Source organism: Molossus molossus, unplaced genomic scaffold (genome assembly GCF_014108415.1).
Source record: "Molossus molossus isolate mMolMol1 unplaced genomic scaffold, mMolMol1.p scaffold_m16_p_18, whole genome shotgun sequence".
NCBI classification, from domain to species: Eukaryota; Metazoa; Chordata; class Mammalia; order Chiroptera; family Molossidae; genus Molossus; species Molossus molossus.
This window is the reverse complement of record NW_023425353.1, coordinates 59,624,059-59,642,711: the sequence shown is the minus strand read 5'-3', so window position 1 is coordinate 59,642,711 and position 18,653 is coordinate 59,624,059. Positions and strand designations below refer to the sequence as shown.

General features: G+C 36.4%; 1 protein-coding gene across 10 annotated transcripts in view; it reads right to left on the bottom strand.

Moving 5' to 3' along the window:
* Positions 1–16,876, bottom strand: part of NKTR (natural killer cell triggering receptor) — a 46,605-nt gene extending 29,729 nt beyond the window's left edge. For 5 of the 10 annotated variants that reach the window (XR_004960156.1, XM_036266794.1, XM_036266796.1 and 2 more), the window contains exons 1-6: positions 16,760–16,870; positions 16,499–16,585; positions 6,052–6,126; positions 4,710–4,817; positions 3,969–4,013; positions 2,154–2,241 (exon numbers count right to left, since the gene is read on the bottom strand). Coding sequence is in view for 9 of the 10 variants with exons in the window: in XM_036266794.1 (XP_036122687.1) it covers positions 2,154–2,241; positions 3,969–4,013; positions 4,710–4,817; positions 6,052–6,126; positions 16,499–16,556 (374 nt within the window). In the remaining variant the exon portion in view is untranslated. Of the gene's footprint in view, positions 1–2,153; positions 2,242–3,373; positions 3,662–3,968; positions 4,014–4,709; positions 4,818–6,051; positions 6,127–8,910; positions 9,011–16,498; positions 16,586–16,759 lie in introns of those variants that run through there. The other 5 variants (XM_036266800.1, XM_036266801.1, XM_036266804.1 and 2 more) reach the window with 4 other exon arrangements.
* Between the last annotated feature and the right edge of the window lie 1,777 nt (positions 16,877–18,653).

Here is an 18,653-nt window from a genome sequence, read left to right as displayed (position 1 = left end):
CATCAGCCCCTGAAACCTTCAAGCTGTGATCACATACAACTTGAAGACAATACATTGTACTTTACTACTTCCAACTCCAAAAGAAATTTAGGCATGCAAAACATGGATTTTCAAAGATTTTTCTTCTGTGGAAAAAGACCATCTCCTTCTACTATCCTTTCTATAAAAGCAAAGAAATGTTTTGTTTAGAAATGTGAATTTGGTTTAATTTTTACACTGTAACCCATGGGGAACTGGTTCTTTTAGCCAGCATTATAAAAGCATATTTATAAAAACGTCTTTAAAAAACAGAGATTAGGATTTTTTTGAGTGTGGAAAAACACACTATCACTTCTAAGACTGCTTTTAATTGGAAACTCATTTCTAGAATTAAATTTCAAACTAAAAGTAGAAAATTTTATTTCAATCATAGGTTCACAGTAATTTTAATGCCATCTACAGTTAATTAAGAAAAGTTTAAAATTTGTAACCTCAATTTACTAAAGTTAAAATTTTCATTTGGCAATACTTGTCAAAAATAGTAGTCTGATGTAAAATTAAGCAATGGCCTTAATTTTGTTTGATATTAAACATTCCTAAGAAAGACTTAAGCAAGTACTGAATAACACAGAAACAAGATACTAAATTTTTTGACGGGAGAATCTCATATACTGGATTTTAATTAACGTATGTAGGTGCACTGCTTTAAGCTGATCAGTAACAAGAAGCTGCTGCTACCTGATAAATCAAATTTTACATGTACTGATATAAAAAAAAAAGAAATCTAAAAGAAACTTTAGAGCCCTCAGATGGTAGCTTCTTGACCAATGAATTGTTAGTTTATCATGTTCAGTTCAGATAAGCTTAAAAATGGAAATGGGAAACTCAATCAAAGAGTAAACAGTTTCTATATTTAATTACCAAATATGCTTTTCAAAATATTTCCCACTACTTTTTTTTTGGCCCTGAAGAAGGTTAAGAATAGAAAAATACTCTGTAAAGAAGTGAAATAACTAATACTTTCTGGAATCAAAACAAGATATAAGAACAACTGCTTAAGTTCTTCCCTTTTCTTGTACAACTCCAAGTATTGTCATCTTCTCTCAGCTTTCCATTTTTAGGACATTTGTAGGAACAGAATGCCCCTTATCTGAACTTTATCAGATCATGTTGAAAATCTATTTTTTTTCACACAAATTTAAAATGTGAGATTTATTTATATGAACTCATTTAAAGACAGGGAAGCGCCATTCATACTCATCCATTCAGAAAGATGACCCCCCCAAATTTTTTCTGATAAGACATGAATAAAATATTTCTCCAATATAAGTGGCACAATCGTAGAGATTTACTTTCAATCTAAAGCATTAAACTTTATGCTACATAATTATCTTTCATATTTGATATCATGGGATTATAATAAAAATAGGTTTTGGAGTAGCTGTAGTTAAGAATATAATTAAAAGTATGTCAAAGGTCTTTCAGGTGAAAAATAAGCAGTAAGGTTTTGGTTGTGCACATATGTATATATAAAAGGGTTTGTTTTTTAAAAAGCAAATTTAGCTTTCTGAAGTTTTCTGAATGATAATCTCACCAATTCTGGTGAAAATGACAGTACTGGGTTAATTACATTACGCACAGAGATCTCATAAGATTTGAGTTTTTTAAGACACTGGTTCTACAGCTAATCATTTATTTCCATACAATATCAGAAAATAATAACTCAAATTGGCTCAAAGAGCAGTAAGAGAAAAAGCAACTGCAAATGGCTTATTCAAACCAACTGCTTTCCATACCAAAGGTACATCTAGTCCTAGTCTATGAACAATTTTTAAATGTTCATCAATAGTTGATTGTCCCATCTAGCTTTGGTAAACTAAGCCCCCAAATTAGTTAAGAGTCAAAGCCAATTTCTTTTCATAAGATGACAAGCTATTTTGAAAATAATGTACATCTTCAAGTTACATCTTTTAAGTACCAATCTTCAAATCAAGGATATATGCTGAATGCAGAAGTGGTTGCTAGAGGTTACCAGTTACTATAACATCAAAAATTAAAAATAAAACCCCAGTTCATAAAATTCTAGCATTAAACTTGGTTTAACTATACCATCTTTCTCATGAACAGCGCTTCTCTGTTTAAGAAAAGCCCATCTCTGAATTATGCCTACTCACATGAAAAACTGGGAACCATTGGTATGTTTCCCTCGATTTGCCATTGACAAAAGGAACGCTCTGTCATGTTTGAGAATAAAGTTTTCATCTGTTTGAAGAAAACACAAATTCGTCAGTCTCCAGTATAGGCCATTTTTAAAGTGTAATGTTCACAGAAATAAATAGAAAGCAAAGGATGAAATTCCTCTTCTGGTCAGTACAGATACTTGACTGAATATTTAGAAAAAAGTTTTAACTAATCAAATAACAAAAGCATAAAAAGACCAAAAAATACTACTTAAAGCCATGAGGAAAAGAACATACATTTAATACTTTTTACAAACAGCCTTAGAACAGTCACTTTTAGTAATAACATACTTTGACTAAATAATATTTAAACTATAACTTTCAGGGAAAACTAATACATTTTAGGGAAAAAAAAAAATCTTTATTTAGTAAAGCTAATTTCCTGCAAATTATCCTGCCTAATGTACTATACATGGGAGTTTAATAATTCTCTTATGTGCTTAATTTCTATATGGTAAATTTAGTACTCAACTGAACTGAAGCTAGACTATGAGAGCAGAAACCAAAAAATTACATAAATCAAACTGCAGAGATATGCCTAAATTAAATTATGTATGTGGATTCCTTCTAATCAATAGGATCACAAAATTATCTAAGGAAGAAAGGTCCTATAAAACAATTTAAATGGCAAAATACAATTTAAAATACACAAGTATTTGCCACAGAGAACCACCACATTAAAGTGGCCTACCAGCATTTGTTTCAAAGATACAGGCTAACAGAACCAGCCAAAGAGCTGTTTCTTACTAGTTCGAAGGAAAAACTGTCATAAAAATCACTTAGAGATTATTTTAATTTCAGCAGAAATATCTTGAGAATAATTTCCTTTTGACATTCATACAAACAAATGTTTCTTTAGAACAAACAGAATCAGAAAACTAAAAAATGATTACCTTGGGAACAGGCTTCTGAAAAATAGTAGTAATCCATTTTCCCCCAAAAGAAATATAAAAGACTATTATAACACTGGCACTATCATGACATTAACACCTAGTAAGATTGGATCCCATGATAAATCTCTGCAACTGACTTTTCTAAGGCTTTCGGGGCAAGTGCAATAGTTAGATTTATGCAAATGCTACTGCTGCAGTAATGATACACAACCATATAGTTCTAGTAGACAAAAGAAAATATACAAACCTTGGACAAAGGAAGAAATACCAACTTTTATTCAAAGAAACTGCTTGGTTTAGGGAAAAAAAGATACAACTAGATTCTGTTCCCTGATGTGGAAGTAATAACCCATCAGGAAAAGAAAAAAAGATACAGATGTATGAAATAGTATACAGAATTTTCCAAGTCTTCAAGCAATATTGAAATCCAGCCACAACCTGACCCAGACTGTCCATAAATTTATTAGGAAGGGTGCAAAGGAACAGATTGGAGTTTGTGTTACTGAGCTTTGTTCTCTTACCTTTTCATTTTGCAAAAGACCACATTCTCTATAAACAAAAGAATATGTTGACAGTTTTAGGCAGGAAGATAGGAGTTTTCATGTATATAGTTGCCTAACCTCCATGCTGAAAGTCATGTTTAACCATAACGTTAGCCTTAATTAATCTTGTCAATTAAAAGTTATATATTACAATATAATGTATCCCCAAGTTCATGCAAATAAAGTATTTTCATGCAGCATTAGTTTCATGCAAAAAGTGAACTATAAGTAAACCTCTTCTCATTAAAAGTACATGATCAAACTTGCTTTAATATCAGAACTGAAATAAGAGACCATAAAATATTAAGGCTTACCTTTAAAATATCCACCATAAATTGATTCTCCACCTTTTCCATTACCTGCAAATAACAAGCTACATTCAATTATAATGAAAATTAAAAATATACTAATACAGCTCTGGCCAGGTAACTCAGTTAGAGCGTCATCCTGACACACCAAGGTTTGGGTTTGATCCCCGGTCAAAGTACATACAAGAATCCAATCAATGAATGCATAAATAAGTAGAACAACAAATCAATGTTTCTCTCTCTCTCAAATCAATAAATAAAGTTAAGAACAACATATATATACTAATACATATGTTACTTTTTATAGGTTTAATCTGCTGAACAAAATATCTTGTAACTTGCAGATAATTAAAATTCTAATAAACTTCATCTTTAAAATATAAGTGCAATCCTATTATAATAAATACTATTAAAATGATTATCTCCATAACCAATTTATTTCAAACAGTAATCATACAAATAAAATTCTAGAAGAATAAATACACCCAAACAGTACTTTGGCATTGATAGTAAGGTAATTCACCAAGTAATTATATTATTCAAATTGCATAAAAACAAAATAAAGTATCTTAGTATTTTGTTTTTTCATACATTCTTGGTCTACAACATTCATTCATCCAACAACTATTCACTGATCCCCTAATATTTACACTATACTCTAAGTGACAATAGTTACAATGAAATGTAATAATGATTACTTTAGAAACTGACAGACGGAGTTATTAGGAGCATAACTTTTAGCTCTACCTTCACTGAAGTCCCCACCCTGAATCATAAAGTTTTTAACCACACGATGGAATGTAGAACCTTTATAACATAACTTCTTGCCAGTTGTTTTCCCAAGGCCTTTCTCCCCTAGGAAAAAACAAAAAAAAAGGAAATGAAGTTTAGTTACAAAACATCCTTCCATAGAAAGTACCATCCTTTGTCAAATCACTCCTGTGTGTTAGATACTATAAAAGATAAAAGAGGTACACAGTGTGACAACTTATTACACACACACACACACCCCAAAACAAATAATAGAAAGCAGCATATAAATGTTAAATTGTGTGGTACAGACTTTACAGGCTACAGGAGAAAAGTAAGTTAAGAAATTATCATTCCAGTAAAAGAATGAAATCATGGAGTTGGTGCAAAGATTGTGGATGCATGTGTATAACCAAATGTGAATTTAAATTTTTTAATTTGCTATTTATATATTTTTAAATATATTTTTATTAATCTTTATTTAGATAGAGAGGAAGGGAGAGGGACAGAGGGACAGAGGGACAGGAAAACTGATGAGAGAGAAACATAGATCAGCTGCTTCCTACACACCACCTACTGGGGATCAAACCCACAACCTAGGCATGTACCCTGACCAGAAATCGAACCAACAACCTCTCGGTGCATGGAAAAACGCTCAATCCACTGAGCCACACAGCCAGGCTGCTATTTGTTTTTAAGGTAACATTATAAATGTTTTCCTTCTAATTTTTCTACTTTAAAAATATATTAGCCCTGGCCAGATAGCTCAGTTGGTTAGAGCATTGTCCCAATATACCAAAGTTGCAGGTTCCATCTCTGGTCAGGGCCCGTACAGGAATCAACCAATGAATGTATGGATGGGTGGAGCAACAAATTGATGTCTCTCACTCTCTCTTTCCCTTTCTCTCTCTCTCTTAAATTAATCAATTACAAAATTGTTTTAATTAATCCAATTTTATAAAACAAAGAATAACTTAATTGTGTTTTCCCTATCTTCTAATCCTAAATTTCTTGTAAAATCTGGAGTGCTATATTTGTTTGGAGTACTGAAACTACTTAAATTCTACCTAATCAGTTTTGAAAATGCTATAACTTTATAAACTACAATGTACAGAGATTTCATTCCATACTGTAGTACTTTATTTTTCATTTTTGAGACCACTTCATTCTTCTCTTCCCTTTAAAAAATGCTTCCCTAATTCATATTCATGAAAATAATATTTACTTGCTAAACTCATCTCACAGCCCATTACTTTTTAACAAATATACCTACTCTGTTAAGCAAGGAAAAACTGTAATCCTTGATTTCTCATTGGAAATAATTTCATGATTCATTTACCTGAGCATAGGCAAAGGAAGTTTTTGCACGTTTTTGGACATATGTCCGAGAAGAGCTGAAACATAATGCGACCAACTGAAATAAAACACATAAGAGAAAAAAAAGGTAAGCAAGTTGATTAAATATGCCACATTTTATATGAGAGAAATAAAAGAGATAAATAGAATTGACAAACTGGAAAGTTCATTTTAGCAATTCATTTTCATTTTTAAAAAGATTTAACAGGAAAGAATTTGTCTGGGCAATACCAGCTAACAAGAACTCTACTCCATTTGCTAGGATTAGAATTCACATGCCTCCAAAATGGTTTCAGCCCTAACAGTGTAGGATTTTAAGTGTCTTTTAGAGGGGCTTTATATTATTAGATCCATTTTATTTACAGACCCTTACTTGAACTATTAATCTTCTTTAAAAATACTCTCATAACAACTGTCTACTATGTTTGGACCTCTCCAGTGATGAGAACACATCCCATCATAAGACAGCCATTCTGGCCAGTACTGTTAGAATTCTGTCCTCTATATTCAGCCTTCTACCTTTAGCAAGAACTGTTTAGAGACAATTTCCTGAATTGCCACCCACAACTAAAACTCGTATTCTATTCCCTGAAAGAGCAGAAAAGGGAATAGGTTATGGTTCCTTAAAAACAAAAAGATCCCTACAATATAAGGAAATAAGAAGACGCAGTCTGAAAATTCTATTTAACCATGCTATACAAAAGTCCTTCACAAACCTTTTGGTCTCAGGACTCCTTTACACTAACAAATCATTGCACTTTTAAAATGTGGGTTATATTTATTGTAATTTACTGTGTTATAAATGAAAACTCAGATGTTTTTTAAAACACAAGAATAAACAAGCACACGTTCCATCAGCTGTCGGAGTGGTGACATCATTACATATTGCGTCCTGAGTTAAATAAACCCTGCTGATGCCTCTTTGGAAACTAATGTTCCTTCGAATGAATGAGTAATATCTCAGGAATATTTGTTCTTCAACACTTCTTATAATTTAGTGGGATTTAATAATCTTTTAAAGTCTGTCATTACTGTCAATATTATCTTTTACATATACCAAGATTTATTCTCAAGAATTACTGCCAGCCTGGACAGTTTGGCTCAGCGGTTAGTGCGTCTGCCTGTGGTCCAGAAAGACTTGAGTTCGGTTCCCGCTAAGGTCACGTACCTCGGTTGCAGTTTGTCCCCGGCCCTGGTTGGGTTGTGTGGTGGCAGCCACTTGATGTGTCTCTCTCACATCATGTTTCTCTCTCTCTCTCTCTCTCCCTCCCACTCTATCTGAACAAAAAAATGGAAAAGTGTCCTCGGGTGAGGATAAAAAAAAAAAAAATTACTGCCAATAAGTACATTGCCCTATAAGGGTAACACTAAAATATGAAATGGGTTAGTATGTAAGCATTATTACAGCATTTTTAAGGTAAAAAAAATACATGGCTAAGGACAAAAATAACACAGAGCAAGAATGGCTTCTGACCTTAAGCCCAACATACCAATCTTTAAAAATAACTAAGACAGCCCTGGCCGGTTTGGCTCTGCGGTTGGAGCGTCGGCCTGCGGTACAGAGAGACCCGGGTTCGGTTCCCGCTAAGGGCATGTACCTCGGTTGCAGTTTGTCCCCGGCCCTGGTTGGTCGTGCGGGTGGCGGCCACTCGATGTGTCCCTTCACATCGATGTTTCTCTCTCTCTCTTCCTCTCTCTCCCTCCCGCTATAGCTGAACAAAAAATGTAAAAATGTCCTCGGGTGAGGATAAAAAAATAAAATAAAGTAAAAAATAACTAAGACAGGGAATAATACTGAGCTCAGGTACTATCGACATTGTTTTTTGTTGAAAGTATTACAGATGTTCCCCCCTTTTTCCTCCATTGATCCCCCTTCTCCCTGCTCCCACCCCCCTCCTGCCTTCCACACAGTATTGTCTGTCTCCATTGGTTATGTATATATGCATATAAGTTCTTTGGTTGATCTCTTCCCACCACCCCCCCCATCCCTCTTTCCTCTGAAGCTCGTCAGTCTGTTCCCTACTTCCATGTCTCTGGATTTTGATGGTCAGCTTATTTTGTTCATTACATTCCATAAATAAGTGAGATCATGTGGTGCTTGTCCTTCTCTGACTGGATTATTTCACTTAGCATAATACTCTCCAGGTCCTTCCATCTTGCCTCAAAGGGTAAGAGATCTTTCTTTCTTATAGCTGCATAGTACTCCATTGTGTAAACACATTTTAACGTTGGCTACAAACAGGAAAAGCCAAGACAAGCCTATGTCATGTTGTAATCCTCATTTGGCCACTAGGTGGCAGGAATAAAATCAGCAAGTACACAGAATGCAGGAAAAAAATCAAACATCACCTTTCAATAATATTACTGTTTTTATTTCTCAGAAACAGCTGTGCTGGAATTGCAGGTGCAATGGTGAGAAAGAAGACATACATTGTGGACATAAAAGATATGGCAGTTGTAAAAATGAACACTGGTTGGAAAAAATATTGCAGATGATATACTACAGAAGGCAAAGATCACATATTCAATTACAAGTAGGAACAAACCATATTGGGTAGGCAGAGAGCAAACTCTACGAGGAAATTAAATAATTAAACATTTCAACAAAAGCAGGTCATTTACTCAAACGTTATTTACTGATATCCTTCCCATCAATCAGGTTGTCCAACAGTATGTAAAACAGGGTGCCCTTTTAGGGAACTCAGACCTTAGCTGGAAATGACAGACACACATTACTACACAATGTGCTGAGCCATCAGTGGTATGAACAAAGTACACTTATATGTACCCTGGGCCTGGTTGTGTGCGGCAGGGCGAAAGGAACCATGTTTGTTTTACTCACCTCTCTATCCCCATTGATTTGTATAGTGCCTGGTACAGAATAAATATTTGAATAATAATAACAATAAAAACACCTGAAACAAAATTATTCAAAGATAGAGATTAATAAAATATAAATGAATACCTAAATATACAGAACAAAAGTATTCATTATGTACCAGCAAAAGTTACTATTAAGTATATCACCACCAAGACATAGCTTAATAAAATCTCTTTATTTTCAGAGATAAAAAGGAAAAGAGTCCTTCTAGCATCCAGGCAGTAGAATTATGTTACCTACAAAGCAAAATAAATCACAGTATAAATAAAACCAACAAGAGGGGGCTGAGTTTATAAGAGAAGGTACATTTCCTCATATTGACTTTGCTAAAGTAGATAAAAGAGGAAATATGGGTTTAGTACTTAAACAGGTAATCAATCACCTGTAGAACTGAAAACATATTAAATGTCTTTCAAATTACTGTGGTGGAGCAACTCATGTAAAAGGAAGTAGTAAAAGAACATAAATAAAATATAAGATAAGTTAAGAGAAGACCAAAACAGCTCTATAATTACTTAGGCACCTAAAACGTCTTTTATAACATGTCATTCAGAACACAACTAAAGGTATCCTGAAGATAGTACAAGTAAAAACTCAAAAGAGAATTTATTTATTGGTTCATGTAGTTAGTTGACAAGGATATTGGCATAGATCAGAGAACTGAAGAACTGTGAGAACCAGGATATTGGGGAATGAGGCCAGATTCTTAGTAGAGCTGCCAAGTCTCAAAAGGCAAAAAGTATTTAATACCATTGCTTCTTTGTCCCAATCAATGCATACAGTCCTAAATATTTTCGTTAATGCATAAGCCCAAAGATAAAATTAATCACTCAACTCAGGAAGATAAAAAAGCAATAAACCGCCCTGGCCGGTTTGGCTCAGCGGTTAGAGCGTCGGCCTGTGGTCCGGAGAGACCTGGGTTCGGTTCCCGCTAAGGGCGCGTACCTCGGTTGCAGCTTGTCCCCGGCCCTGGTTGGTTGTGAGGGTGGCGACCACTCGATGTGTCCCTTTCACATCGATGTTTCTCTCTCTCTCTGTTCCTCTCTCTCCCTTCCACTCTACCTGAACAAAGAATGGAAAAATGTCCTCGGGTGAGGATGATTAAAAAAAAAAAAAAAAAGCAATAAACCTAAGAAAACCATAAAGGTTTTAATAAAAGTTAAACGTAGAAATCAATGAATTAAAAAAGAGAAAGATATTAGACTTGATAAATTCCAAAGCTGGCTCTTTTAGGGAAAAATAATATTTAGAAAGAAGAATTATAACAAAGTATGGAGCCCTGGCCAGTTTGGCTCGGCGGTTGGAGCATCGGCCTGCAGACCAGAGTGTCCAGGGTTCAGTTCCTGCTAGGGGAACGTACCAGAAAAAAAAAGTATGGATTGCAACTCCATGCTGACAGACTGAAAAAAAACCAGACCCAAGAAAGAAACTAACATGCTGTTTAGTACCTATCCAAAAGAGTTAATTAAATAAATAACTCTTCAGATATGAGTACTCCTAATCTTGAAGTAACATTAAAGTATAACGTTATCAACTGTTTCAGAACACAGAAAAAGGTGAAGTTTAACAAATTTTATGAAGCAAATTGAAACCAAAGCCTGATTATATGAAACAAATTAAAAACCCTATATATCAATCCCATTTTAAAAAAGACACTATTAAGTTTTAGAAAAATGTATTAATATAATTTACTGAAATGAAGGGAAAACTCTCTAAACTTCTAGTGACAGAAATCAAAAAAATATTTAATGAAATTCCATATTCATCCTGTAACATAAACACATTTCAGATACCCTTCAAATCAATAGTCAGCATTATGTTTAATGGCAGAATACTAACATACCATTGATCCAATTAATGTAAAGAACAAGTCAGAAGTGCTTGTTAGCATCACTACTATTTAATGTTATTCTAAACATTCTAACCAATGCAGTAGACAAGAGAATATGAGAAGTATGGTCAATTAAAAAAGTTATTTATCATTGTTTAAAAGACATAATTACGCCTAGAAAACCTAAAAGAAATAAAAACATTACTGATATTTACCTTCTAATTAACAAGAACTAGTAGAAAAATAATAGATTAAAAATCACATTCTCAGCAGTAACAAAAAACACTCCAGCTACTTAGCCGTAAGAGTGCATTGAGGGATCTATAAAAACAAAACTACAGCCCTGGCTGTAGTTTTGCTTAGCGGTCAGAGCGTCTGCCCGTGGTCCAGAGAGACCTGGGTTCGGTTCCCACTAAGAGCACATACCTCGATTGCAGTTTGCCCCCGGACCGGGTGGGGTCGTGTGGGTGGCAACCACTCAATGTGTCTCTCTCACATGTTTTTCTCTTTCTCTTCCTCCCTCCCTCTTTCCCTCCCGCTCTATCTCAAGATAAATGCAAAAATGTCCTCAGGTGAAGATTTAAAAAAAAAGATGTTCTGCCAGATTAACTTCATTCCTCCCTCTCTACACACACAATTTTCTTCTAAAACAAACTGAAAGTGAAAGATACTGCAATGCTTAATTCCTTCAGTACATACTCCTAAGAACAAGGATATTTCCCCTACTTAACCCCAACACCATTATCACACTCAAGAAATGCAATAGTGATTAACAATATAGTCTAATACTTAGTCCATATTCATATTTACCCAACTCTCTCCACAATGCCCTTTGTATGTTTTTTAAATCTAGGCATCTAACCAAGGATTATATATTAATTTATTTGTCATGCCTTGCTCCCTTAATCTAATACAGGATCAATTCTTTTCTTTTTTTTACATCCTCTCAGGAAGCATGACACCAAACTGATGCTGAAGTCTATAGTATTAGCCAGATCTTCCCCCTTTTTAATCCATGGGATGATATTTTGAAACTACATGCATATCATGTTCCATAACGACTTCTCATCCAAAGGTCTGGCCATGAATGATCTTTTCCTGAACCAATTATTATACTGAAGATTGCAAAATTATTCTTCTAATTCCATCATTTCTTCTACATTTACTCAGCTTGAATTCTTTTAAGAGCTTCACCCAACCACCTCAAGGCAAAGATTGCCAGCCCTGATCTGTCTGGAAGTTGTGTGAGAGAAAAGTAAAACTTATGTCATATTTAAGTCACTATAATTTAGTCTTTCTGATAGCAATCACACTATCATACCTAGATTGCGGGTTCAATCCCCAGTCGGGGCACATAAAGGAGGCAACCAATAAATGTTTCTCTCTCATAATGATGTTTTCTCACTCTCTCTCTAAAAATCAATTAAAAGAAAAGAAGAAGAAGAAGAAGAAGAAGAAGAGTATTGGAGAGAAAACATATTTGAAGAAATAACAGCTAAAAACGTCCTAAATTTGGCAAAAGATAGACCCACATTCAGGAAGACTGGCAAACCCAAAAGAGAATAAACAAAAAGAAACTCACACCCAGACACAGCACTGATGAACTCTAAAGACAAAAACCTTTAAAGCCAGACAAGAACACATTACAAATGGGAGAACAATTATGGATTTCCTATCAGAAACTATAAAGACCAGAAGGCAATGGAAAATACTAAAAGAAAATAAATTATCAACCGAGAATTCTACATCTAGTGAAATATCTTTAAAGAATAAAGGCAAAATAAAATTTTCAGGTGAAGGAAAACAATTTGCTGCCAAAAGATCTGCTCTAAAAAAATGCTTAAAATATTCTTTTTTATTTTTTTATCCTCACCCGAGGATATTTTTCCATTTTTTGTACAGATAGAGTGGGAGGGAGAGAGAGGAAGGGAGAGAGAGAGAGAAACATCGACGTGAAGGGACACATCGAGTGGCTGCCACCCGCATGACCAACCAGGGCCGGGGACAAACTGCAACCTAAGTACGTGCCCTTAGCGGGAACCGAACCCTCTCTCCGGACTGCAGGCCGACACTCTAACCGTTGAGCCAAACTGGCCAGGGCTTAAAATATTCTTCAGGCAGAAAGAAAATGATACCAGAGGAAACTTGGAATGACAAGAATGAACAAATACCAACAGAAATGGTAATTATGTGGGTAAATATAAGAATCGTTTTTTCCTTTTAAGCGCTTTGAAGTATATGTGATGTTGGAAAGTAAAAGTTTTCAATGTTTGTAGATGTAATACATATGACAAATACAACATAAGATGATAATTAAAGAAATGCTATATAATGGGATGATTTCAACATTTCACTTAAAGTGGTAAAATACTAATTTTAAGTGCATTATAAAAAGCCTAGTGTGTGTGCGTATTATATACATAGATACTAATCTCTAGAGTAACTACTAAAATACTATAGAGAGCATCAAAAATTCAATAGAAAAATTAAAAATGCTAAAAAATGTTCAAATAATCCAAAAGGCAACAGAAAAACAGAATAAAAACAGAAAGCAAAAATAAGTATTGCATAGGCTAATCCAAATGTAATAATTATATTAAATGTAAATAGTCTAAATATACCAATTAAAACAGATATGGTGAGAATGGATAAAAAACAAGACCTATCCTTTTGCTACCTACAAGAAATCCGCTTTAAATACAATATTATAAATATCTTAATATAAGTAGAACAAGTAGACAGAAAAGCTGCCAGAATGTAGTATTTAACCACACTCTTAGCCAACTGGATTTAACTGATATTTATAGACCACTCTACACAAAAGCAGAATATACATTCTTTTCAAGTGCAAATGGGAAATTCACCAAAATAGAACATATAAAACCATCATAAATTTAAAAGAACTGAGATTATGCTAGGTAATGTTCTCTGGCCATAATGGAATTAAACTAGAAATCATTAAGACAACTGCAAAATATTCAAGTATTTGGAAATTAAAACACTTCTAAATCATTCATGAGTCAAAAACTAAGACTCAAGGAAAATTAGAAAATATTTTGAACTGAAATAAAATAAGCAACATCAAAATGTGTGAGGTACACAAAATGTCTGGGGTCTACATAGAAGGAAAGTTATAGCATTAAATGCTTCAACTAGAAAAGAAAGATCTCAAGTCAACAATCCAAGTTTCCACTTTAAGAAACTAGAAATAGACCTGGCTGGTTTGGCTTAGCTGTTAAAAGTGTTGGCCCAAGGATCAAAGAGATGTGAGTTCGATTCCGGTCAAGGGCAAGTACCTTGGTTGCAGTTCAGTCCCTGGCCCTAGGTGGGGTTGTATGGGAGGCGAGCAATCCATGTGTCTCTCTCACATTGACGTTTCTCTCTCTCTCCCTCCCACTCTATCTGAAGATAAATGGAAATATATCCTCGGGTGAGGATTTAAAAAAAAAAAGTCTAACTTGATTGCAATAAAATATACACATTTCCACTGACAGCAACAAAAAAATATACTGTGCAACGGGGGGGGGGGGGTAGGAGAGGGATAGCTGTAATACTTTCAACAATAAAGATTTTTTTAAAACATACTGTGCGGTATTCAACTCAATTTTTATCAATACTTCTTGATCTCATTAATATGGACAGTATGGCCACTCTTGAAGGATCTTTGCTTATCAAAGTAAATCAAAGATATTACTTTGTACTATCTATCATCAAGTTAACTGCTGACTATACAAGAAGTCAAGAGTATTACTTGAATAAGTACTCAGAGACAAATATACTAATGATTAAATCCTACAAAGCAGGATCCTTCAAATAATTAAAGTGATCCTTAAAAGTTGTGCAAAAATTAAGTATTTAGTATTTAGATAATTTACTAGAAAGTGCTAGATAGGTATTATGAGATTGATCCATATGAAATTGCAGATTACCAGCTGATTCAACCTAGAACAATGTAAGCATTCCCTGTTTTATATATGATTCAGTCTTCTGAAGGGTGTTACTCACTTCTACCAGGATGGTATTATAATGAATTACTTTGGATGTTGGGGACTGAAGTTCATTCAACATTTACCAAACATATACCAGAGATTTTTCACAACAAAGATTATTTACAAGTCTAGGATATAAATATGTACCAGGAAAGGAGTACTTTACATGGCTACAGAACCCTTATTTTACTTCTACTCTTCAGGAGTCTGCTATTTTTAATTCATAAAAAAACATAAGCGCTGTTATCTGACAATTTGATTCCCTATAGAATAAGGATTAAGATCCATCAAGACGCAAAATATAATGAGAGAGAATATAACAAATTTCTAAGATCACATCATTCCTTTGCTCAAAGTCCTTCTGTAATTTCTTATCTGAGTCAAAGTCCTTACTATGGCCTATAGCCATTTCTTGCTACTCTCTGCCCTACCCTACACCAGCTACCCTAGGCTTCTTGGTTCCTTAAACAGGCAAGTACTTAACATTCCCTCCTCAGGACCTTTGTATTAACTGTTCCCTCTATCAGAAATGCTCTTCTCAAAGATATCCACGTGGCTCACCTCATCTTCAGATGTCTCTTGCTTAAATGTCACCTCCTAAAAATGGCCTTTTCTGACCAACTTATCAAAATAGTGCCCCTACTACAAGCCATTGTATTTTTTTCCCTGGTTTATTGTCTGTCTTTCCTCCAACAGAATATAAACTACAAGGAAGAGAGGACTGTTTATTCATTGCTATATCCCCCTATCTAGAACAGTAGGAGGCTCTCGATAAGAATCTGCTGAACAGCCCTGGCCGGTTTGGCGCAGCAGTGAGCCGAGCCTGGGCCCAGAGACCTGAGTCCCGGATTCCTTTCCAGCTATAGGCACGAACTTCCTTTGCAGTTCATCCCCAATCCAGCTGGGGTCGTGAGGGCGGCAACCACTCCATGTCTCTCTCACATGGATGTTTCTCTCTCTCTCTTCACCTGAAGATAAATGCAAAAATATCCTGTGGTGAGGATAAAAAATAATAATAATCTGCTGAACATGAGTTTGCACGAAGACCCTATCTATGCCTTCCATTAAAAGTTCTATTACAGATACTTACAAAAGCTAAGAAAACCACTTGATACACTGCACACTCCGCTACTCGCAATGAAACAACCACCCTTGAGAAGAAAATGTTTTATTTTCAACAAAATACGCAGACAAAACATTAACGCTACGTGCATGCACGCTGCGAGTCTGTTGGTACACCACGCTTTGGTCTACCCCAGAGGATTTTCCCACGAACCAGACATTCTGGCTAAAGATACTTAAGGAATACTAGAGGTCAGCCGACCTATTAATAATATTCAGGTATTAGGAATAACAGAATATGAGAATCCAAACCTCACGGTTCGGAGCAAGAGGACTGAAATCGGAACTGGCAGCGTTTGCCACCTAAAAACACTGAGATTGAAAATCCGAAAAGCACTGAAGCGCTTCTCTTGGCGCCAGGCACGGTCTGAGCACTCAGCCGGGGTGCAAGGGGGCACGGAGCGTGCGAGGAGAGGCCCGGGTTCCAGTGGAGTGGGAGTGGTAACTCGAGCCACCCTCCTCTCCATAGATTTTCGCCCAGGAGAAGCGGAACGTGGACTGTGCCAACCCGCTCCCAAAAAGGCTTGGGGAGAGCTGGTGAGGGTAGACCCTCCCCTACCCCCAAATAAGCCCGGGCCCCAGCAGGGCTCCCCAGTCTCCGGCTCACCCGGCTCCCGGTTGATCTCGATGTCGAAGTGGCACTGCGGCCGGTCCTGCGCCCCCATCGCTACCGCTACCGAGGCGGCGGCAAGAGCTAGGAGAGAGGGTGAGGAGAGCGGTCAGGTCCGGAGCCAGGGAGGAGGCGGAGCCCGAGCCACAGCCGCCTCACGCCTGCCGGTCGCGACAGTGCCGGAGGCTGAGACGGGCCCCCACCCCCGGCCTCCTAGCTCCCACACCGCACGCACACACAAACGAGCGAGCTCTTCACCTGGCTGGCCTCCAGCCTGAACAGCTTCCCGTGCACAGAAGAGAAAGCACAGCCACAGCGGCCAGAGACCAACGCGGATAACGGACCACCACCCCTTCCCCCGGCCCGGCCTCTCAGTGCCACGCTAAACCCCGCGAGAGTCGGGACAAATACCGCGAGAGCATAGTCTATAGAAGGGGGTCTTTAACTGAAAGGTAGAGCACGTGGGCGTGTCTGGGAACCCTGTTGACGCCTCCGCTGTGGCGCTCCTATAACTGAGCTGGTCCTTTTCTTTGTCCCGCCCCTTTCTTCTTTACCATTGGAGTTAGTCGCCCAATGGGGGAGCCCTGGACGCGCCTGTGCTGTTTCCTCTCGTCTCTCCTCAAGGGCCGGGAGCTTCTGCGTATTTCCGACATCGCGAGACTTCGCTGTTGACAGCGGCGGCGAGCCAGTTATGTGAATTAAGTTGTCGAGATTTAAGTAAGCTCACAGGGCTTTTGGCCTGTTTTCTTTTTCTCAAGAAGCAGTTACGATGCTATCCTACTGTTAGACCATTTGTCTCATTTCAAAGACATTTTAGGCGGAGGTTTAGGTGTTCGGTCCACTTTTGCACCAACGTCACTGGGATAGTTTCTGTTCATAGCAAGTTGGCATCTTTTATGAGTCAGTTCAAGTCCTTCACCCACATTTAAATCGGGTTCTTCGTCTTGTTGAATACAAGAGTTCTGGATACAGATGTTTGTTACGTAGAAGATACATGTATGTTCTGAATCCCAAACTTTTGTTGATACATGATTGAGAATATTTTCTCCCGGTCTGAGTCTTGTCCTTTCCTTGTTTTGATGGTGGCTGTGCAAGGCAGTTTTTAGTTTGAAGTCATTTGATCGATTTTTTTCTTTGATTCTCTGGAGTTTCTTCAACTGTAAAATAAGCAGGATGAAATCCCTTCTAAGTTCTTTCCTTGTTCAGAGTGTTTTTATTCTGTCCTTTAAGTTGAAGTTGCATTTCAGATGATTGGAAAGTAAGGAATTTGGTCTGCGGTTGAGGTGAATAAACTGCTGAGACAAGGACTGCTACCTCCTCCTTCATCCTCAACAGTGGTAGAAAACTGGCATCCAAGAAGTTTACAAACTCAGGCCTCAGTTGGCTGTGATTACCAAGAAGGAGAACCCTTGGTAGGAATTTTCAGGTAACGATTTTGGGTATTTAGCCTTAGAGTGGGATCACACCAGCAGTTGGAATTTCAATAGGTAGTACTATGACAAAACTAATCAGAAGTACTAGTGGGGAAATTTAGATGAAATAGATAATTTTCTAGAAAGGAGAAATTACCATATTTGACTCAAAAGAAATGGAAGGGCTGAATAAACCAGTAACCACTGAAGAAATTGAATTAGTAATCCCAAACCTCCCTGCAAACATCTGTGAAAGACATTCTGACACGGTCAAATTGGAAATTTGACTATGATCTATGATCTAGATTTGAGATTAAACCAAGGAAATATATTTAATTTTGCTAGTTGTGATCATGAAATTTTGGTTAAGAAAATGCCTTTGATTTTTTTTTTTTTTTTTTAGACATAAATACTGAAGTATGTAGGGATGAAAACACATGATGTCTGTGATTTGCTTTAAACTACTTCATCAAAGAAAATACATTTTTAAATGGAAATGAGTAAAACAAATGTGACAAATTCTTGGTAATTGTTGCATCTAGGTGATAGGTATAGGGCAATTTTTGAGCTATGGTCTCTACTTTTGTATATCTTTGAAATTATTTACAATAAAACCATTAAGAACATACATAGTCTTCCTTTCCAAAAACACAAGGTCCACATTGTTTCATAGGCAAATTTTACCACACACTCAAGAATTAATAATCCCTTTCTCAGTCAAAATATTTCAGAACATAGAA